Source organism: Peromyscus maniculatus, chromosome 3, assembly GCF_049852395.1.
Source record: "Peromyscus maniculatus bairdii isolate BWxNUB_F1_BW_parent chromosome 3, HU_Pman_BW_mat_3.1, whole genome shotgun sequence".
Classification (NCBI taxonomy): Eukaryota; Metazoa; Chordata; class Mammalia; order Rodentia; family Cricetidae; genus Peromyscus; species Peromyscus maniculatus.
The window spans coordinates 9,527,744-9,551,351 of NC_134854.1; the positions used below are offsets into that span (position 1 = coordinate 9,527,744).

Below are 23,608 nucleotides of genomic sequence, written 5' to 3' on the forward strand. Positions count from 1 at the left end.
CTTTCTGGGTAAACTGGGGCTCTGCTAGGCTTGAGAAGTCGTTTTTAAGAACTGTAGCCTGGGCCATATCTTCATTCACAGAAAGGCCAGGGCACTCACAGGCAGAGAGAGTGAAACTGGTTCTTTTTCTACTTAGAAGTCCAATTAAAATTGTGGATGCTTTTGTTTGGGGTTGAGACTATGCAAATTCAAATACCCTACTGGGCTCAACATGGGAGCAGAGATTGCTCGGTCTGTGGACTCTGTATCCTACAAGAAAGTTTCCCCATGCCAGCAGTGCTGTCCATCCATGGAGCTGTCTGGGGCCCCCAGAAAATGTATGTGAGGAAGCGTTCAAATAGATAACCAGAAATGCTGACTTAAAAACTGAAGAAAAAAAAAAAAAAGAAGCACACTGAGTTTTGGCCACATCCTCTACCTCATTCTCTGACCCACCCTAAGCTACCAAGCGTATCCCTAGCCTCAGCCCACCCGTGCTGGGGCAAAATTGGCTCTATAGACCAAAGAAATCAAACTTTCTGAAGATGGGCCAAGGTGTAGTGCACTTCGAAAGCTTCTTGGGTGATTGTGCTGACTCCTGGAGACCACTGAAACACACTGCCCTGACCAGCCTCCACCACATTGGGAAAATACTGGGATATAAGAGCAGATTGTCGGGAGAATCCAGTTCTAATATGCAATCTAGCACTTTTCCTGACTACACAGTCATCAGTTACTGATGTCAGCTTAGTGAAGGCCGTCCAAGGTCACAGAGAGGCACTGAGAGAGCTGTGCCCTCACAGCTGCTGGGGAAACAGGGAAAACTAGAGTTTTTCTTCCCCCTCTGAAGGCAGAATCGTTACTCTGCTCCCTAGCTCCACCCCCAAGCTTCAGAATTATCTCATCACACTTTTCATACAATAGCCATGTCTGACCCTTCCCATCTATCGTTCCTTCAAAATATTTCTTCCTTTTCTATTTTTTCCTTACCACCATCCAAAGCAAGGCCCTTAGCGGCCATTTCCAAGGTTCTGTAGCCGATGCGCATGAAAGCTGGCTCATATAACTCTCCTCCCTTCAGTCCATTCTTCTATAACTCACTCTAAACCACTGGACTGGAATCTTCCAGAGTCACCACTGCTTCTCATGTCCTAACGGGACCAAATATCTGCTCCCTGAATCCAGGCGAAACTCTCTAAGCCTGCCGGCCGTTTGCTGTCGGACAGTGCACCATGTGTGGCCTTGCATCAAGCATGTATCCAGCACACTGCATCCTTTAAGGTGGGAAGAGCTTTGAAATCAGAGAAGCCTGAGTTCAAATCTCCTTCTGCCTGCTGTGTGCTGAGTAAGGATGGAGAGTTATTTCACCTCTCTGCTCTCTGATAGGTGAAAACAATACTGATTTCATAAAGTGTGTGTGTGAAGATTAAGGAATGAATGGGATGTGATTAGAGCTTCACTTAAAGGATTTCCCCCTTTGAGATACCCCATCCTGTTCCTTCTGAGCTGACCTCTCCTTGGAACCACACCCTGGGCTGTGCTCTGCCCACTGAGCCGAGACGTCAGCACTCAGGTGCACTTGATCGGACTGTTCTAGAAGGAGGTGCCCGAGAGGACCGTAAGGCTGAGGGAGGAGGAAGAAGGATAGCGGTGCTCGGACCCCGGCACCCCAAAGACAGGAGGCACGTTTGCAGTCCTCTATCACACTCTGTCCTAGCTCCCCACAGTGCCTGGCAGCACCAGCGCCACCACACAGGTCTCATCCAGACATTCCCATTTCCATGTCCCTGCAGACTCAGTCTTCCCTTTGTCCCGCCCTGGTCTCAGTGACAGCTGCTTCGTGCATTTCCTATCTCTGTAACACCTCTGTAATCCCGTTCTCCTCTTCATCTACCAGTTCTTTCGACTGATCTGTCTGTCACCATCATTGGCCTGCTGCGTTTCTGCCCCATGACTTCCCCATTCCAGGCTGAATATCCATTACAAGAATGCCTCCATGGCCTCCCGTCCTATGGACCAGCAGACTCTCATACTCACCACAGAGCTAGGAGGAACCTCAGGAATGAACGTGAGGTGTGATTCTCTTTTCTTGCAGCTGAAAACAGTGGATTGCAGTGCATCAAAGGTATGATGTGGGCCCATGTCCCTCAGGCGCTCAGCCTGGGCCTTGTATTTAGTGCCCAATCGTCTTAGGCCTAATAGCATCGCCTCAGTTACTTCCTGGGGGTTTCGTTTTTGCGGGCACGGCTTGACTTTGCTTCTGGCCCCTTTCTCGAGGAACACTATACTGTGATTCAGGGGCTTGACTGAAAATTTTGGCCACATCCTGAAAACACTGTGAATGTATACACAGAGAAGACTCCAAATGAAGTTTATGAATGAATGATTCAATAACCCAGAACTTAAGCATACCTTTTCTCATACCTCTTACTCACTCTGGATTGCTGTTAGCAGTGACCAACATCTGGATCCAATAAAAAATGGGCAAGTGTCATTTTATGGCTCCATAGATGCTGAAAGTCCTCCTGAGTTGGTTAAATGCTCCTTAATGCAATACAACACACGTTTCCCGGGACTTTGTAAGACCGCACATTCTACTCATTACATGGGAAAATGCATGTAAATTCACAGCACAGTTTTATCAGGTGATGTCTCCACAAAGGCAGGATAAAATATTAAAAATTATAAATAAAATCTTAATGGAACGAAATATTTTTAAAGAGCTAGTCTACTTTCCAAATTTCCGTCTGTAAATTCGGCCATAATAGAAAAATCTTGAATAACGCAAAAGGAGGGCAACAGACCTAAGGAGTTTTTCCTCCCAGTAATTTTTTGGGGTGACATGCAGCAGTGACAGCCGGCTACAGGAAGAGTGTGGAAGGTTCAGGGAGTGGGATCTGGTTGTTTACACATGTTTCCACTTCTCCAAAGCACCTCAGATTCTTTACCCAAGAATGTAGCCTCTGCCCTGGGATAAATTAGCAAAAATAAGTCATGTGACTGAGCAGTCACCAGAGTGAGGAGGCTGAGGCTCAAGAAGACTTCTGGGAGGAAGTAGGCCTCTGTCACCAAAGGCAGACAAGCATGGATCAAGACAAGAGGGCTAGAATTTAACTGTGGCCCATGCTACTTAATTACATTTGCTTACTATGAAATTTCACTGGAATTTGATTTGGGGGCTTATATCAGTAAGAGTCTTAATTTCTTTCCATGCCCCACACCCCTTAATTTTGAATAGCTGCCAACCTTAAAATTTAGGGGTAAAATATCCGATGGACCAGAAAAGCATATGGAGACAAACTTTAGCAGAAACACACACAGTTCACTCTGAGCACACTTGGAGAAGATGTGCAAGAGGCAAGCTCTCATAGAGGCCAAGGGCAAAGGTCTCCCAGTCATCCTACAGAAGAGAGTCACACGAGGAACACTGTTTATATACTGGGTACCCAGGCTATACTGGTTATACCCAGGTGCCAGTTAAATAAGAAAGTCCATGTGGAGCAGTGTTCTCTAAAGTTCTCCTGATTTTAACCAGCCATGAAGACTCGGAGCACTGGTCTAGGAGAAAGGGAATGGTAGTTGAACTTAAAAAAAAAAAAAAAGACCTTTGTTTGCTTTCTGAGTTTATAGTTCACCGGCTGGGTGTTCTTACAAAGAAATGTAAGCTTTTTCTGTCTCCGTTTTTATTTTTTCCTTTGTTAGGGATATGACACCATTTTTCAAGAGCTATGGAAATACTGAGAGCAAGGAGTACAGCAGTTGCTACTAAGGAAGGCTTTTATGAAGACTGAAGTGAAAATAGTCATGCTCAGCGCAAAGTCAACTAAGTACTAAAGGTAACGAACAGTCTTTACCTATTTTCTGTTGCTTTTAGAAAATAAAGGTTGATTTGACTCAGAATCCTGAACACAGGCATGTTCCTTATTAGGGTGCTACGTTGGTTAGCTCCTTTTGCGAGTGGAGACTGCCTGTCCCAAGTCAGGGACATGACACGGTGACACAGAGCGTACTAGCTCAGACCTCTCTTCTTACAAACCCACAGGCGCATGGGATAAATGTCAGCGTGATGAGGTGAGAAGCCCTGACTGCCGGAGCAGCTTCCTCTTTCATTCTGTAAACAGTGTTGACACTTGACTGTGTGGATGGAACTAAAAGAAGGAAAGAGAAGATATTCCACAAACTTCTGGGCTCTTTGAAAAGAATTATTATTATGGTAAGCATATACAATATGAAGTCTATCTTCTTGCCCTGTAAGAGATCCATCACACCATTTTTAATTATAAACATAATGGTGTAAAATAGATCCATATGACTTAATCACCATTATTGAAACTGTACCTATTGGAGAACAACACTCATCTTTTTAGGCAGCCCCTGGCAAGCACTAATTCAACTCTGCTTTCATGGTTTGACTACTTTAGAACTACGCTCTAAGTGGGATCTTGCAGTATACATCTTTATGTGACTGGTTTATTTCACTTAGCATAATATTCTCAATGTCTACCCATGTTGGAGATGATGCAATGTCCTTATTTATTAGGTTGAATAATATTTCTTAGGGTTTTCTTTTTTAGTTTTGCTTCTTTGTTAATTTCAAGTGTTTTACTTTTATTTTTTAAATTTTTCATACAACATATTTCAGTCATGTTCCTTCATTCCCCCAATTCTTCTCAGACCCCCATACCACTTCATATTCTTTTTCCCTGGTAAAAACATACAGTCACAACCACAACATTTTAATAAAATATGGAGACTGTTTTGTCTTGGCCACTGCTCCTGACCCAGGCGTGCCCTGGAATGTGGCTGATAGACTGGGTGACACTCCACTGGAGGCTGAGTTTTCCTCTTCCAGCGACTGTCACTTGTAAATAGCTTCTTGGTTCTGGGGTGACTTTATACCCACTTTTCCTTCTCTGTTCTGGGGTGTGGCTCGTGAGAACCTGTGCAGGTCTGTCTGCTGTCACGGACTCTGTGACTCTGTGTGCACCTGTCCTGTTGTGTCTGGAAACTGCTGTTTCCTTGGGGTCATCCACACCTCTGGGTCTTACAATCTTCCTACCTCCTCTTCTGGATAAATTCCTGAATCTTTATTTTTTTACCTTTTATTGAAAATAGCTCTTTTTCCTCACATATTGTATCCTGATTATGGCTTCCCCTCCCTCTACTGTCTCTGTTCCTCTCCACCTCCCCTTCCACCTGGATATACCGCCTCTTTGTCTCTCAGAAAACAAACAGGCTTCTAAGGGATAATAATAAAATGAAATATAATAGGATAAAACAAAAAACAATACATTGGAATAAGATAAAACAAACCAACAGAAGAGCCCAATAAAAGATACAAGAAACAGATACAGATGCAGAGACCCACGCATTCACACATTGTGGAATCTCATTAAAAAACAAAACAAGCCGGGCGGTGGTGGCGCACGCCTTTAATCCCAGCACTAGGGAGGCAGAGCCAGGCGGATCTCTCTGAGTTCGAGGCCAGCCTGGGCTACCAAGTGAGCTCCAGGAAAGGCACAAAGCTACGCAGAAAACCCCTGTCTCGAAAAACCAAAAAAAAAAAAACAGAAAATGGAAGCTGTAATTTATACACAAAGGACCTGTAAAGCAAAAAGAGATGAAAAAAATATAAATAAAGTAAAAATAAGATTAAAAAATAAGTCCTGACATCACATTGTGAGATGAGGAACCTCCAAAGATGCCATTGAATTCATTTTCTGTAGGTGTCTGCTGCTGGGTGTTGCACAAATCTTATTATAAAATAATAAGTCTTATTATAAAAACCCAGAGCCAGATATCAGGGTGAAAGCTGAAAGATCAGAGAAGCAGAGCAAGCCACAGCTACCACCTCTTACCTCACCAACTCCTCAGCCTGACAGAGCCTCTGCAAGAGAGTGAATTCCTGTCTCCTCCTGCCTTATATTCCTTTCTCTGTTCAGCCATATCATTTCCTGTTTTAACCTTCCTAGTGCTGGGATTAAAGCTGTGTGATCCAAAGTGCTGGAATTTTTAGACTGGATTAATCTCATGTAGCCCAGTGTGGCCTTGAACTCACAGAAATCCAGAGAGATCTCTGCCTCTGCTAGGATTGAAGGTGTGTGTGTGCCACCACTGTCTGAACCTCTATGGCTAACTCTGTGGCTGGCTCTGTCTTCTGATCTTCAGGTAAGCTTTATTTCTTAGATTTCAAATATATCGTCACAGCTGGACATGCAGCCTACCCTTAAAAGTAGTTTGTTCCCCCAGTGAGACACCCTTGAAGAAAACTCAATTTTCATTTGCAAATGGTTATCAATTGGAGATGGCTTCTGGGGTAGGGATGGCCGTGTGTCTACTTCCCCTTTTAGCTCTAGGACTCTATCTGGTACTGATGCATAGTGGCCCTGTGCATGCTCCCTCGCTGTTTCTGAGTTCATATGTGTGTTGATGCTGTTGGTGGTGGTTTAGGGTTTGTTTGGTGTGTGTGTGTGTGTGTGTGTGTGTGTGTGTGTGTGTGTGTGTGTGTGTGTGTCCATCCTCTGTCCCCTCTTCTAGCTTTTACACTCTTTCTGCCTCCTCTTCCATAGGGTTCCCTTATCCCCAAGGAGAGGAATTTGGTGGAAATATCCCATTTAGACCTAAGTATTTCAAGGCACCTCACTCTCTACATAAGGTATGGCTGTGGGTTTCTGCATTTGTTCCGATCTTCTGCAGGAGGAAGTTTCTCTGATGATTTCTGAGCACGGCACTGATCTTTGAGTATAGCAGAATGTCATTAGGAGTCATTTAATTGGGTTTTGGGGTTTGCATTTTTTTAGAGCAGTAATATTTAGTTTTACCCTAGCTAGGTCCATGAGCTATCTAGTCTCTGGTTCTTTGACATTCAAGCAGTACAGGCATGAATTCCATCTCACGGAGCGAGCCGTAAGTCCAGTCAGACATTGGTTGTTTACTTGCACAGACTTAGTGCTACTGTTGCACCAGCATATCTTGCAGGCAGGACACCACTGTAGATCAAAGGGTTTGTGCCTGGGTTGGGGTTTACGTTTCTCTTTTGGTAGCATGCAGAGTAACCTCCTGTACCAAAGACACCAGAATGTAAGTGGGAAGGCTCTGTGTAGGCACCAGCTCAACTTATCCATATCCAATTGTGTAAATGTTTTCTTCAGCATGAGGCCCTGCCATCAGTGTATGGAGAGAAACGTATAGTCTTGACAACAGACTGGGTTGTCTGGGGGTTCCCACAGAATTCCTTTGGCCAACAACTCAATTATATGTAACCCAATCCTGGTACCAAAAACTTCATTTGGTGACAAGAGATGGTTAGTTGGGGCTCTGTCTCCCAGTTATTCAGCAATTTCATTTAGAGCCTCTTCAATTACATATAGATTTTACAAAGCTTCTGTTGTATTAGGTTTCTATACTATCTTTCAAATAGACCTTAATTTTAGCTGTCTCTTCATAGTCCCCGCTTCTGCCCCCTTGGTCCTCCTGTTCCAGTCTTCGCTATCCATCCTATAACCATTCATAACTATCTATTCTATTTCCCATTTCTAGGGAGATCCATATGCCCCACCTAGTCTCTCACTCTATTTCTAACCTCTGTGGTTCCGTGGATTATACCTTGGTTATTGTTGACTTAACAGCTAATATCATCATATAAGTAAATATATACCATGTTTGTCTTTCTAAGTCTGGGATAGCTCACATTGGACTATTTTTTTTCCTCGTTCCATCCATATACATGCAATTTTCATGATTTCATTTTTTAACAACTAAGTAATACTCCATTGTATAAATGTGTGGTGATCTATTGTGTACCCCAATAAAGCTTGCCTGGGGATTAGAGGACAAAGCCAGCTACTATATTAAACATAGAGGTCACGCAGTGGTAACACACGCCTTTAATCCTAGCATTTGGGAGGCAGAGATCCATCCGGATTTCTGTGAGTTCAAGGCCACATTGGGAATAGAGCCAGGCATGGTAGCACACGCCTTTAATCCCAGTACTAGGAAGGAAGGAAGATGGCAGGGCACAGAAAGGTGTATAAGGTGTGAGTAAACAGGAAGTCCCTCTCTCGTGGCTGAGGATTTTGTAGAGGTAAAAATGTGGCTAGCTTGCTCTATTTCTCTGATCTTTCAGCTTTCACTCCAATATCTGGCTCTGGGTTTTCTATTAATAAGACAGTTTAGCAATTCAAGTTGCATAAATTTACCACATTTTTTTTTATCCATTCATCTGTTGAGGGATATCTAGGTTGTTTCCAATTTCTGGGTATTGTGAATAGAGCAGCAATAAATATGGTTGAGCAAATGTCTCTATGGTAGGATGAAGCATCTTCTGGGTGTATGTCCAAGAGTGGTGTATCTGGTTCTTGAGGTTGATCAATACCTATCTTCCTTAGGAATCGCCACACTGATTTCTATAGTGCACTCCCACCAGCAATTGATGAGTGTTTCTCACATCCTTACTCCACATCCTTGCCAGCATGAGCTATCATTTGTTTTATTGATCTTAGCCATTCTGACAGGTGTAAGACAAAATCTCAAAGTAGTTTTGATTTGCATTTCCCTGGTGGCTAAGGATGTTGAACATTTCTTTAATTATTTCTCAGCCATTTGAGTTTCCTCATTTGAGAATTCTCTGTTTACATCTGTGCCCCATTTTTAAAAATTGTTTTGTTTCTTTTTTTTTTTTTTTTTTTTGGTTTTTCGAGACAGGGTTTCTCTGTGTAGCTTTGCGCCTTTCCTGGAGCTCACTTGGTAGCCCAGGCTGGCCTCGAACTCACAGAGATCCTCCTGGCTCTGCCTCCCGAGTGCTGGGATTAAAGGCGTGCGCCACCACCGCCCGGCAAAAATTGTTTTGTTTCTTAATGTCTAGTGTTTTTTTTTTTTGGCTCTTTATGTATTTTGGATATTTGCTCTTTATCAGATGTGTAGTTAATAAAAATCCTTTCCCGTTTTGTAGGATGTTGCTTTGTCCTAATGATGGCATCCTTTGTCATACAGAAGATTTTTGGTTTTGTGAGTCCCATTTATAAATTGTTAAGTCCCTGAGTCTTGAGTGAAGGTATGATGAAGGCACCCCATTTATGGCTGACTGCTTCCAAGTCTTTCACTGTCTGCACATTGTCCAACTGTAGATCTTGTTAATTGCCATCTAGTGCAAGAAGAAGCTCTCCAATGATGGTTGAATGATGGACTGATCTATGGGTATAGCAATATGTCACTAAGGGTCACTTTATTGCCGTATTTCTTTAGCAGAATAATAGTAACAGGTTTTCCCCCTAGTGCCTTGGCCTGTGTAGTCTCAGGTTCTTGGCCTTTTCAATAGTGTCAGTATGGATTTCACTTTGAGAAGTTCATACTCAAGTACTATAATTACATAATTTCCAGGTTCTCACTGCTCCAACTTCTCTCAGGCCCCTCCTCCATCCTCCTCTCAAAGTCATAACCTGATTGTCTATAGTTACTGTTTCTTTTTAAAAATAAAAATAGATGCCTTCATTTTTATAAACTTTATTGTAAAAAACTCTAAAATAAATTAAAACATGTCACATGCTAAAATTAACTAGAGCCAAAGTCTCTATAACTCAATGAACTTTTATACAGTTAGAATAGGCATCAGGAGAGGAAGCTGTGGAGCTTCACAAGCTTGCACTTTCAGTATTGAGGATGACAAAATTACAACTAGAGAAAATAGTGTGTGGGGTGTGTGTGTGTGTGTGTGTGTGTGTGTGTGTGTGTGTGTGTGTGTGTGTAGGTGGGTGTGTGTGTGTGTGTGAGTGTGTGTGTGTGTGTGTGTGTGTGTGTGTCCTACTGAGTCTATTTAGTGGTGTTACTCTTGTGACCACTCGGAATTGGAAAACCTCTCAGAGAGCTTATCCTGGAGAAAACTGATCTTCCTCTCTTAGCAGCCATTGGTTGCCTATAGCTCTTTAGCTAGGCGTGAGGATTTGTGATGGTTCCCCATCCAAGCCTGCATGTCCGCTGGTGTTGCCATTGTTTAGGTCTTGTTCAGGTAGCCATATTGTTGAGATTTTATGAGTGCGGCTTCCCTGTCATGTCTAGAAGACACTATCTAACAGCAGGCGTCCTGGTCTTCCGGCTTTTACAGTATTTCTGCCCCTTCTACCCTGATGTTCCCTGAGTCTTAAACGAAGGCGTTATAGATGTATCGTGTAGGATTAATTGGGGTGGGAACCCCATGGTCAGTTATTCTCTTCATTTTGACCAGTTGTGGTTCTCTGTAATGGTCTCTATTCACTGCAAGTTTTTTTTCCTTTGATTAAGGGTGAAGACTACATTTTTCTGTGGGCATAAGGATAAATATTTCAGATACAGTTATGAGTTATATTTGTTTAGGAAAATGGCAGTTGTAGGTCCTTCTCTAGGGCTATGACCTTTCCAACTACCAATTGTTAGCTAGGTTTACAGTTTCGTGTTTTATTTACCTGTTTACAGCTGCTGACTTTTAAAAACTCAGATATATTTCTTAAACGCCTGGTTAAACCTTTCTGAACCAAAAGACATGTAGAGAGAATTTTGAAGGCAAATATTAATGTATTCAGAATGTACATGTATGACACAATAGGAATATGTTGGCCTCATTCTGAAGCTATAAATCTTGGGTTTGAGTTGTGTGTGGATATAAGCACTGTTGAATGTGGTACTGAAATTAGAACCCAGGATAGCTGTTGTGGCTCAGATTTGCTGTTCTGCATCATTGGAGAAGGCAGGCAGATTTCCCAATGACCTTTTGACTTGTCTTTGGCTGAGGTGGCCTGTGATCACTAAACAGTCTTGATTGACATTTTTGTGAAGATACCTGCTTGATAATAGCTTGGCTATTTCTAGACTCTAATAGTTTTGAAAGTTCAAGACATTATTGGCAAAGATACTCAAAGGAGCTGAAGACAAAAAGAGATGGGCCCTTTGGAGCTCTTGCATATGAAATGGCAATAATAGCCATGTGAATGGCTGATACTCCCTCCTGGTGACAGCTGTGGACGCGTGAAAGCTTGGGGCTGCTCAGCTAATTGAAGTGCCCTGCTGGTTCTCTTTGCCCTCAAGAACCTCTCTGATAAATCGCTCTTGACCAGCTCCTTATATGGCTACAGAAAACACCAAGAGTCTGCGATGTATTTTGGATGCAATCTGATTCTCATTTGTCAAGGGTCTCAGCCTTCAGCTCTGCAGTCAAGGGAAACCGCTGTGGGCTCCAGGGACTCTCCTGCTGGTCCCATCGTGAGCACTTCTCTGAAGAGTCCCCCTTATCTTGAAAGAGAAAAGTGCCTGCAGCTCGTCACTGTGTTGGAGAAGGGCTCAGATAACGTGAAAGAACGCATATAAGGGAGATCAGAACTGGCGAAGTTTCCCAAGAGAAAAGAGGCTCTTGACTTACTCACTTTGGGAAGGTGTTTGGAGCCCACCGAGAAGTATTACACAGGCCCTTCAGCTACGAGGCAGGGTCTCTGCTTTTGCCTGTTTACCACACTGAAGAACCACACAAGGGAAGGCATCAGCCACAAGACCCGCATCCCAGTACTTGACAACTTGTTCCCAAGGAGCATTGGCCTCACCGGATGAGCTCATGCAGTTTGACTTTTTCATTTGCTGTGATACTCCCAGAGCTGCAGGGAACCCAGTGGTGCATAATATCTGCTGGATGGGGGAAGCAAAGAAAACAGGTGGTGGATCACCAGTTTCGATCCTGTGGTAAATGCAAATAACACTGTGTTGTCATGGTGGGCTTTACTGAAGAGACTAGACAGATTACATCCTGTGAAAATCCCCCAAACCATCTCTAAATGGTGCTCCAACACAGATGCTTAAGTGCACTCTGGCCATCTGAAATGAAACCTCCCTGTCTGTCGAGGACAGAAACTCCTGCTGGTGCCAATGTTGCCGAAGGAAAGACACTACAGCTTTCTGTCAGTGGCCATGATGCTTTCTGGCACCCCACCTCCTTTGTGTCCCATCAGCATAGTCATGCAGGTGCAAATCATCACTGGCCCCCACAGAAGGTGACAGGCACTCAGTCAACCAGATGCCATTTCTACTCTCCCTTCCAGAAAACTCAAGAGAGAAATACTTTTCACCTTCCCCAGGTAGACTTTTCTGACTGAAGGCATGCCTTCCCTGAGGAGTGCACAATGGAAGGAGGAACGCTTCCAGGGAAAACAAGAAGCCAGGAATGGAACAGACAACTCTCTTGGGCTCCACTTGTGGCAGCCCATATTTAATGTGGAACTGTAACTGTGGAGTGTGAGCTATTCAGAAATGTATACCCTGGAGTGTAATGGGACATAATATATGAGCTGGCTTCGGAGTAACATGTAATATGCTTAACATAACATTGCAACCAAGGGAGCCATTTTTAAAAATGGGAACAACAAAGGAGAATAAATACATTAATATAGAATGAGTGACGTGGGAGTTCTCTGTTAGCAGGGGATTTTCGCACTCTGACATCAGATTTTAATTGCAGAGGGATCATCCTATTTGTCAGTAACCTGCTTTTAAAAATGTAAGATATAATTTGTTAGATATATGACCCAAAGGCTTCGGGGTTAGTGGGATAGCTCCTGAAAACCCAACATGGTGGAGTTACACTTGGTTTGCTCCCAGGGGGAGCGAGAGTTACTGTAGTTCACCATAGCCACAAGGCTAGATTTGTACAGGCTCTCCCAGAAGTTGTCAGGATTTCTTAGGAGAGCAAAGAACACTTGAGCTGTGGCAGTTGCCCTGATCCTGAATTTATCCACTTTGTTCAAACTCGTGTCTATGAGCAGGTAAAAGGCTCAAAACACTCTTGAAGGATCCAGAGCCATCATTCATGAACCAGACACAGTTTTTAGATTTTGTGTGTGTGTTTGTGTGTGTGTGTGTGTGTGTGTGTGTGTGTGTGTGTGTGCGTGCGCGCGCGCCCATGTGCAAATCCTATCACCTCTGTTTCTCTTAAGCCCTCTCACCAATACTGCCCATGGAGTATCTTGCATAGTATCTGGTCACAACACACATTAACAGTCATCATTTGGAGAATGTGGAATAAGAAGAAACATTACCTCTCAGATAAAGTCTTTTTAGCGCTGGGTGTGGTGCCACAATGCCTTTAATCCCATGCAGTAGGGTTTCTGTAAGTTCAAGACTAACCTGGTCTACACAGCAAATTCTAGGCCAGCTAGGGTTACACAGTGACTCTCTCTTCTCCTGAAAGAAAGAGAAAGAGAAAAAGAAAGAAGGAAGGAAGGAAGGGAGGGAGGGAGGGAGGGAGGGAGGGAGGGAGGAGAGAGAGAGAGAGAGAGAGAGAGAGAGAGAGAGAGAGAGAGAGAGAGAGAGAGAGAGAAAATAGAGAAAAAAACATCCTACCTTGTTGAGTTGCTTTTTCAAGAATAAAACATTTTTTTTTATATAATCTTAATAGATTTCCTTGGACTCTGATGGAACGATGTTCCCTTCTGACTGAGTGGTGTCATCTTTCTTACCCTTAGCTTCTGGTCTTTTCTACCTTTCTGCCAATGCTTACTGATGTGTAAAGTCTAGAGTAGAACGTCTTGATTTTGTTTTCACTCCTAACCCCTCTTGACCTGAGATTGTTTTATGTGGCACTAAGAGTATGTTTGCAAAATAAGTAAACAAACAAATATTTGCTAGGAATATATCGTAAGATTTATTTTTAACAATTCTTTACCATACTTTTAAGATTACTAGTTACTAATGGTGAAGGCAAATCACATAGCAATGAGATGGGTGTGCTCATTCATTTTTACATTCAGAATTAGACCTTGCCTGATTATTTGGTACTGCGGAACATAGAGCACCTTCAACTATTTCCAGGGTTGGTCAATATTTTGATGTTGCAATTGTCAGTGTACACACATAGTACAAAATGCCAGAAGTATGTTTAGGGCCATACTTTTCAGAAGTTGTTGGAAATTCTACCCTAGTCCCAAGCCAAAATTTACTTATTGATATTTTTTTCCATGAAAATCAAGTCAGCAACTCTGTGGTGGTGTGAATAAGAATGGCTCCCATAGGCTCATAGATTTGAATGCTCATTTACCAAGGAGTGGCACCATTTGAACGGATTAGAAGAACTACGAAGAAGTGTGGCCTTGTTGGAGGAAGTGTGTCACTGGGGATAGCCTTTGAGGTTTCCAAAGCCCAAGCCAGGCCTGATGGCTCTATCTCTCTACTTATGGATCAGGGTGTAGCTCTCAGCCACTACTCCAGAGCCCTGTGTGCCACCATGCTCCCAACCGTCATGATCATGGACTAAATCTCTGAAACTATAAACAAGCACCCAATTAAATGCTTTCTTTTGTAAGAGTTGCCTTGGTCATGATGTCTCTTCATAGCCACAGAACAGTGACTAAGACAAACTCATACACCAAAGAGTGTGTGTGTGTGTGTGTGTGTGTGTGTGTGTGAGAGAGAGAGAGAGAGAGAGAGAGAGAGAGAGAGAGAGAGAGAGAGAGAGAGAGAGGGAGGGAGGGAAGGAGGGAGGGAGGGAGATGCACATATGAGGCAGTACACAGGCCTGCTCTTGTGTGTGGTGACCAGCGGTATCAGTATCAGGTAGCTTCCCCTGTCATTCTCCACCCTATTGTTTTTTGAGACAGGGTCTCTCACTAAACCTGGAGCACACTGATTAGCTAGACTGGCTGACCAGGGAGCTCCTGTCATCCTCCTGTCTCTGCTTCCTGGTGCTAAGATGACAGGATGTGCTACCACATAGAGCTTTTTATAAGGATGCTGGGGATCAGAACTCACATTATCATGTGTGCACAGCAGACACTGTGGTCACTGGACCATCTCATCAGCCCCTCATATGCCAGTTTAAAAAAACAGACAAATGAAACCTGCCTCCCAAACATTCTAATATAACATTATCAAGAGATATACTAACTTGGTGCATGCTGAGGGATGATGGTAGGCAAATATTAAGTCATTCTGCACAATCAAACTATTATGTTTCTGTAATAACAGAAAATTGTATGTATAGGAAAAACATCAAAATTCCTAACATACAGTAATCTTGAATATGAACCAAAGCTTTTCAGGTAGTGTTTGATGGTATTCCTTAGCATGGCAGTACAAGCAGAGCAAAGTGCACATGTTGTGTTCAGAAACGAGGTTGCAGTGCAGTCATGTGATACACCAGAGGCACTACCAGATACTTCTCACACTCAGTGCACATATGAGACTCACTGCAATAGGAGTTTGAATTCACTTTTGGTCATTGTATTTTCAGAAAACTTTTACTGTAGCCATTTTCTTCTTTTCATGGCCTGGCATGCACAGTAGGAGGAGACAGGGCTCTATAGTCCCCCACGAGGGTATGCATGGAATCACCCATGACCTGCATGAATGGCAGGAGAGGATAGGGCTCTACAGTCCCCCACGAGGGTATGCATGGAATCACCCATGACCTGCATGAATGACAGGAGAGGGTAGGGCTCTATAGTCCCCCACGAGGGTATGCATCGAATCACCATGACCTGCATGAATGACAGGAGAGGATAGGGCTCTACAGTCCCCTTCAAGGGCATGCACCCAGTCACAAGAAGACCTCCCACTAAACCATTATCTTAAAGTTTCCATCATATCCCAACAGTCTGTACTAGGAACCAAACCTTAGGCACATGAATTTCTGTAGCCTACATAAGTAGTCACAAATACAGAGCCTTTAATATATATAAATAAGCATAATATATTATATAAAAATGTATAACATATCTGAACATATGTGTGTGTGTTGTGTGTGTTATGTGTTGTGTGTGTGTGTGTGTGTGTGTGTGTGTGTGTGTGTTGGGTTTCGTTCATAGCTGCTGGCTCTAACCCTTATTGCTATACTAGTAGTGTGATTTATTCTAGGATCAAGCCTTTGGTACTTGTTCTGAAGGAACTTTAGAATAGCCTCAGAGGGAAGGAGGTGAAAGAGAATAAGTCAGGGCAGAGCAGGCCTAGGAGAGCAAAATTCCTATACCTTCTCCTAATCTTATTTCACCCACTTCATTCTTTTCCTAAGGGAGATGACAGAAACTTGAATTTCTTTTCTATAAGACGGGTCCCAGTGTCTAGATACATATTTCAACTCCTTCCTGTTGTCTCTTTGGAAGGTGGCCATTAGGAAATCCTTTCACCCACCTGTATAATGGAAGATCACAAGTCTCTCACGTGAGAACGGGGTTCACCGACACCTGAAAGGAAGGAGGCCTGCCTAAGTGGACTGGCCTCACTGGGTGTATCATCTAGGCACATGGCTGTACATTGGTCCATGCTTCAGAAATGACTTTTTTGGAAATAAGCCCCCATCTGCTATACTTAGCTCTTTGTCAGCTTGAGACAGTCTTAGACATATCTGGACAGAGGAAATCTTAATTAAGGATGGCCTCAGTCAGATCGGCTTTTGAGCATGTGTATGGAACACTTTCTTAATTGTTGATTAATGCAGGAGGGCCCAACACCACTGTGGGTGCTCTCATTCCTGGGCAGGTGGGCCTGGGCTGTACAAGAGAGGTAGCTGAGAGAGCCTGGGGAATCAGGCCAGGAAGCAACATCCCCCCAGGGTTTCTTCTTCAAGTTTCTATCTTGAGTTCCTGCCTTGACTTCCCTCAGTTATGGACTGTAACATGTAAGTCAAATAAACTCTTCCCTGTTTCATGTTGATTTTATTCATTGCTTTATCATTGCAACAACAACAACAACAAGCTAATACACCTTCAGAACCTGGGTCTGGGCCTGGAGATCATCTGGACGTGTGCACACTGGTAGGAAGCTAAGCATCTGGCGCCTGCCTAGTAGGTCTCAGCCATCCTGATGCCCAAAAGCCAGAGCCACAAGACTGATTTCTTCAAGGCCAGTCTAGATCTGCTAGCATCTGTACATGTTTCAGTCTCTAGCCCAGCCAGAGTTGTCACTGCTGTAGTGCAGAAGCCGTCAGAGGAACGAATGTCACAGAAGATCTTGCGTCTCTCCTTTTGTTCACTCAAGGAGAGCAACAATCACCTGCCCCGCTGCTTGATTTGCTGAAGCAGAGTGAAGTGCGTGGTCCCAGACAAAGCGGGCTAATGGAAGGATCACCAACACCCCTTGATTATGTAAATACTGCCCAGCAGTCTCATGTGGAAGAAATGAAATAATTTTATATTTTTTGAAATTACAATGTGACATTTTTAAATGGTAGGAAAAGGGATAAAAATGAGGAAGTATTGGGGGTATCCTGGTCTACTGTGCTCAGGGGAGCAGTTAAATATCTTTGATGTCTTATTAGATATGGTAGAATAGCATTAAAATTAATTCCTTGAAGGAAGTAATGGAGAAACAATTATTAAGAAATTCTTGGCCGGGCGGTGGTGGCGCACACCTTTAATCCCAGCACTAGGGAGACAGAGGCAGGCGGATCTCTGTGAGTTCGAGGCCAGCCTGGTCTACAGACTGAGTTCCAGGAAAGGCGCAAAGCTACACAGAGAAACCCTGTTTCGGAAAAAAAAAAATCTCCCAAGTGCTCCCTCCTAAGGAAAACCTGAATGGGAAACTTTCAAACCTCTATAAAATGAAAAGGAGACATATTCGTAGCAAAGTGGAACAAGGAAACTACACTCCAGAGAAAAATCTCTAGCTTTCTATACGTTGTTTTCTTTTGTTTTTGTTTTCAGCAATAGGGTCTTGCTATGTAGCCAAGGCTGGCCTTTAATTCATGATCCTCCTGTCTCAGCATCTGGAGTGCCAGGATTATAGGCATGTACCATCATGGCCAGCTGGACATCTTTTGTTCTTCTTGAAACTAATACTTATTTTCCACTCACCTTCTTTATACCTTGCTTAAGTATCACCAGAGAACAACTTAAGCGCACTTAGTTGTGGTCTGTGCCATTCAGAGGCTGAAACAATGAGACCTTCATATTAACTAGTACTCTGTGGCTAGCTGGTTACCCCAGTCTTCAGTAGGGACCTAATAGACAGGTAAAACAAGGACGTGCAGACCTGTAGACAAATTTGCTGCCTTGGAATGAGCAGCAATGAACTTAGAGCCCCTTCCATTCATCCTGAGGTTGATCCTAGGTCCACAGCCTTTTCAGCAGTAGCCTGCCCTTCTTTGTCAGTCTCTTCTGGACCTCCACAGAAGTAGAAATCAGGCAAGACCTCTCGGGGATGCTTACAAGACATGGTGCTGTGCATGTGCACAACTTCAGAGCCACTATTCACCTTGTCATTACATGGTCAGAAAAGTCCACATAATGTAGAGAAGAATCTGTGCTATGTACAGCCATGGAAGGCAACTAACACAAGGTATCCGAAGAAAGAGTAGAGGTCCACGTGGTACCCGTTACCACCAAAGACCGCACACCCAGAAGTCGTCAACTTCACAACAGATCTGGCCAGATGCCTAATGGTGAGGCATTGATGTCAGCAAAGAAGTGACGGCCAAACCTTGTCCCAGGTCGTCTTCTGAGATAAGATGTAGATGGTACCATGGTTCCTTCTGCAGAGATACTGTTCCATCTGGAGATCAGAATTAGCCTCTACACACTTCATCCCCACACCCCCACACAGGGACACCCCCACACACAAGGAAAAGAAAACTCTGCACAACTAGGATTAGGAAAAAGAGAGAAATAACCTTAGTAAACACAGAAGGATGAAATATACAAATCACATAACCATGGTCCTCTGCAGCAACACCTTTGGCTAGGTAGAGACAATGAGAATTTCCTGGAAAAATATTCTACCAGTTGAAGATGAAATTTTGCATAGACCAATTCCACAGCAGGTAGTTAAAAGAATAATTTAAAAAAAAAAAACACTACCAATAACCAAGCTACCAATAAAATCAGATGTGTCTGGTTTGAATTTGCCCAGTTCCCAAAAAACTGATAAATTTAGTGCTGAATTATTCAAGGCTGTATTAAAGTGTGTGAAAGCCTCCTCAAACGCCTTTATAAAGCTGGAATGACTTAGGCATTACCAAGTGCTGACAAAGGAATTTGAAAGCAGGCTTGTAGATCATTTTATATTGTCATGTATTATTCCGTGTCTATTGCTAAACATTGCTAGATTTGGCCTATTGGTATTAAATTTAGAATGACTGCATTTGGATTCCAACAAACACATAATAGATGAGAATACCGGACACTGTTGGGACAGGAGAGTCTTTATAGATAGAAGCTCATTAGAATGAGCTTGCATGCAGCCCCACAAAGAAATAAAAAGCAAAAGGCAAAATGCAACATGAGTTTGCCCCATCTCAGTGAGAAGCCAGGACCCCTCAACCTTAGGCAACAGGTGGGGGATGTTGTGCAAACACGATCAACTGAAGAACTTTTGTTATTTGGCTGCCCTGGCTCTGCCTCTCCACAGGTTTGCATTAACCCTTAAGATAAAGAGCGCTGGAGGAGCTGCGTGTAAACCAAAGACGGAGGATCATGGCCTCTGCCAGGAGAGTGACTATGGTGAGCGTCTAGTTAGTTCCCATAATTTGATACCCTTAAGCAAGTTCCCATAATTTGCTAGTACCTTCCTCCTTGCACGAATAGCCCTTTAGTCCTGGGACTCATTTCTTGCAATATCCCCTGTTCATCTGTCACCATTATTCTTCTACTTGGTCTCTTCCATTCATGTTTTTTTTACCCATTCAAGTCTAAGTTCCGCCTACCTCTCCATGAACCTGCTCTAAAATCTGAATTCTAAAATTCGCTAAGCATATTTAAATCCTTGTTTAGCTGAGCATGGTGACACACAACTGTCACCTCAGTACCCCAGGGGACAGGCAGGAGGATTGAAAGTTAAAGGTCAGTCTGGGCTATGTAGAGACTTTGTGTCATAAACACACACACACACACACACACACACACACACACACACACACACACACACACACACTTTATCTTGCATTCCTTGGCTTCATTTCCCACAACTCAGGGTTTCTAGCCACAGCTGGCTCTGAGCCATCTCCACTTCCCACTGCTTAGTGCTCTGAAGCCTCTCCTTCAGGACTTAGCACAATCCAGAGTCCCAGCCCCAGCAGACCCAAGTCTCTTATTTCCTCGTCCATTAGGTTAAAGAACTGTATTAGATAATCTGTTTGTTCAGCTCAGAAATTATACTCTTAAGCTTTCCCTGGCCCTTCTCATCTGAAACCACTCTCCTCCAACAGATCAAAGTTTATTTGTGGCTGTCATGTACTGCCTCCCCCCCACTCACCCAATCACTTGAGCATCCACTCTGTGTCAAGAGTTGTCAACAAGGCAGGCACAGCCCCTACTCCCAAGAGTATACACTACCGGTATGTGTATGGGGTCAACCTCTCTCTAGATAAGTTCTGTAAGAGCAGAAGCCAGCTGCACATTCTCATCATGGCTCTGCACAAAGTAGATACAAAGAGAAGTTAGCCAACTGGAAGAGCAGACCCGGTGCCCAGCAAATCACCCACCCACCTGACTGCCCTTAGGTGGAGATCAGGAGCTCGAGCTGCCAAAGAGACGCTTCCCGGAACGCCGCCTGCCTTGATGTGCCTGCGGAAGAGCTAGGATTCGAAATCAAAGGGGAAAGCATGCAAAAGACACACTGGACCAAGATGTGAAATACAAGTATTTTTCACTTCAGATAGAGGATTCGTGTTTGTTTATTTTTCTTCTTTTGCCTAACTAAAGCCAGATGTTCTGCTAGGTTTGAATCAGGCACAAAGCTTTGAAAGGTGGTGAGGACAAATGATCATTTTGATTCAGATCGCTAAAATACTCAAAGAATGCTTGGATTAAAGTGTCAGGAATGCAAACATGATAAAAATGAAAAGGTACCCTTGGAGAGACATTTCAAATGGTAATAAGGCTGGAATGGCCAAGTGCTATGACAGACTGTTGACCTGGGGCTTCTCATCAGTGACTCCTGAACTTCATTAGAGTCCATGAGGCCGGATCAACCTGCTGAGCACATATGTTTGTTTCCCTGAAGCTGACATTGCCCCTGGAAACCTGACTTCTGCATGCCCATTTGGCATGTGAGGACACTTGGTTTGGGCACAGCATTTTTGTGTCTGTTTTCCTCCTTTCTTTTCTTGCTTATTCATTTGTTTAAGTATTGTTGGGCACACAGAAACCGGGGCCCTATGCAAAGCAAGTGCTCTACTGCTCTACCGCTGAACCACATCCTCAGCCTTGACATTCCATTTTTCAAGCCACCAACCCATGGGGTGTGAGCTCTGCAGAGACTAGTTCTGTCAGCGAAGAAAATCAGAGTGTGGATTTAGCAGACCCCACACCCTCAGAGAACTGCCTGAACCCACCAGTTTGTTAGGAATACTGGCAAGTCTAGGGTTGGAAGGAAGATAGAAAAAGACACACAGGCTGTTGCAATACACAAAAGTTTATTATTTTATTATTATTATTTTTACCTTTTCTTCAATTCTGGAGGCAAAATAAAATAGAACTGAACATCAATAAATTTTGTACAACAAAACCAGCCTTTAATAGGGAACTGATAGTCCATGAACAGTTTAAGATCTCAGAATGGTTTCCCTTTTTCAAAGACATGCTTTCTTGCGGTCCATGAGAAGTTGGCACAGAAGAGATGGCGGACGGTGAGGAGAGTGAAGGGTGGGAGGCTCCCCTCAGATCCGAGTCAGCTGATGCCACAAACTGGACGGGAGGATGCTTTCCACTTTCTCCATGATAAAGTTCAAGGGGGCAAACAAAGTGCTGAGGAACTGCAAGGAAACCAGAAAACCAGCAGTCAGGAGAAACCCCGGCAGGACGAGGATCAGCGTCTCCAGCACATGCCAGCATCTTATGATAGTTCATTCTGAAAGCCTCCCAAGGCTACAACCCTCTTCATGTTTACAGGAAATGTCGGGAGAAAGTGGAAGATACAGTCCAGCCCCACCCCCAGCATGACAGATAAGAAGGAAGTGTCTGCTGACTGCCTCCCTCGGCCCTCTGACAGCTGCCACAGTTCCTAGGATCCCAGCAGTCTTCAGAGTTTACCTCCTGTCTATGAAGATGGATATCATCCAAGAGGATGATGGGTAGGTAGCAAGTGGGAATAGGAGCGAGACAATGGTGACAACTTAGGCAACTTGCTTGTCTAACTGGCTGTTCAGCTTCCTTTAAATGGAAAAGGCAATTACAGAGTCAAGTCTATAGAGCCAGATTGCTCTGGTTTCCTGGTGTCTCCCAAGTACGTGCACAGCCTAGGCTCATTTCTAAACAGCATGTTTTGTGTCATGCCTCAGGGAGCTGAGGGTGGGAAGCAGGCTGGTACACTGGGAAGCCTTGTCCTCGAGGAAGGGCTGCTGAATGGACCTCCGGGAAGTTTCTTACTTGATTACTAAATACTTCTCTGCTTTGCACACACAGAGAGCAATAAAAATGTGTCTGTTAAGAAATACAATTTGCTTTATCAGGTATTAATCAATTTCAGATCTATTCTGATGATGTTCTTAGGAACAACTGATTTCAGGTTACAAGCTGTCACTGTGGTGGAAGCTGGTAGAAGAGATATCTATCCAGGGAGGAGACTGGTACTGAAAAGGACCCCTTGCCTCTTGTCTGTTGAGAACCAAGGCCTTGACTTGCCAAGGTTCAACACCTGGTTCTTTATTGTGGAGTCTTTTGCCCTCATCCCTACCCATGGCACAATACTGACAATACTAACAAAGATTTTGCATATAAGTTTAGTTCAGGGAGTGGATATAAATATGGGAGTGGGAACACAGTCCTGAGGGCAAACGAATTTAGTGGGTATTTCAGACAGTAAACTTAAAGCATTATCCTTATTTGTCACATGGAATGGCGTGTGTGTGTGTGTGTGTGTGTGTGTGTGTGTGTGTGTGTGTGCATAGGTTTATGTGGGTGTGCACAGGTGTATGTGTGTGCATGTGTACATGTGTCTGTGTGTTCAAAGAGTATGGAGCATACTGAGGAGGCCAATAACACTTTGTAATTGCATCATCAAAAAGAAGTGGGAAAATTTCTCTATTCTACTTTTTAAATCAATTAGATACACTTGCTTGGTAAGGCAATTAAGTGCTACATGAGAAAAAAGGACCCCAGGATAAAACTTCCCCTCTTGAAGGCTCAAAGCTGAGGGGTAGAGGAAGCAAGGACACTAAGATGTGGACAGAGCAAAGTAATACACACAGGCCATGATAGCAATCACGTTAGACACCCAGGGGTGTTCAGAAAGGAAGAGAAACTAGGCTAGACCGGAGGGGAGAAGTGTTGAAAAGATCAAGAAAAATTCTACAAAGTAAGGCAATTTAAGTAGACTCCAATAGATGGAAGAAATATCAGAGGTGTGATATCAACACTATGGATGGAGTTAGGAGCAAAATGGGCATTCTAGACCTGACTAATAGTCAGAATATGAACAAGGAAACCATCCGATGGTGAATAGTTCAGTTTCACTGGACTACGGGCAGAGCTCAGGCTGACTGGCAGCCTTGAGTGTCAGGCTGAATATGCAGTTGAGAAACAGGCAGTATCAGGTGTGGTGATTCCCCACAGAGTGGGCGCTAGATTCTCAGTAGTTTCTGATAACCTGAAAGTATCCTTTTGTGAGTATCTTGTACCAAAATATTTGGGAGAGTTTCCCTACAGGATGGATTGCCCATCCTTCCCAGGTTAGAAATGGATTGGGTTCCATC

General features: G+C 43.6%; 1 protein-coding gene across 10 annotated transcripts in view; it reads right to left on the reverse strand.

Moving 5' to 3' along the window:
* Positions 1-21,314: 21,314 nt before the first annotated feature.
* Positions 21,315-23,608, reverse strand: part of St7 (suppression of tumorigenicity 7) — a 259,684-nt gene continuing 257,390 nt past the window's right edge. For all 10 annotated transcript variants that reach the window (XM_076566173.1, XM_076566172.1, XM_076566174.1 and 7 more), the window contains one exon: positions 21,315-21,670. In XM_076566173.1, the coding sequence (XP_076422288.1) occupies positions 21,575-21,670 (96 nt within the window). In that variant the 3' untranslated portion in view covers positions 21,315-21,574. The remainder of the gene's footprint in view (positions 21,671-23,608) is intronic.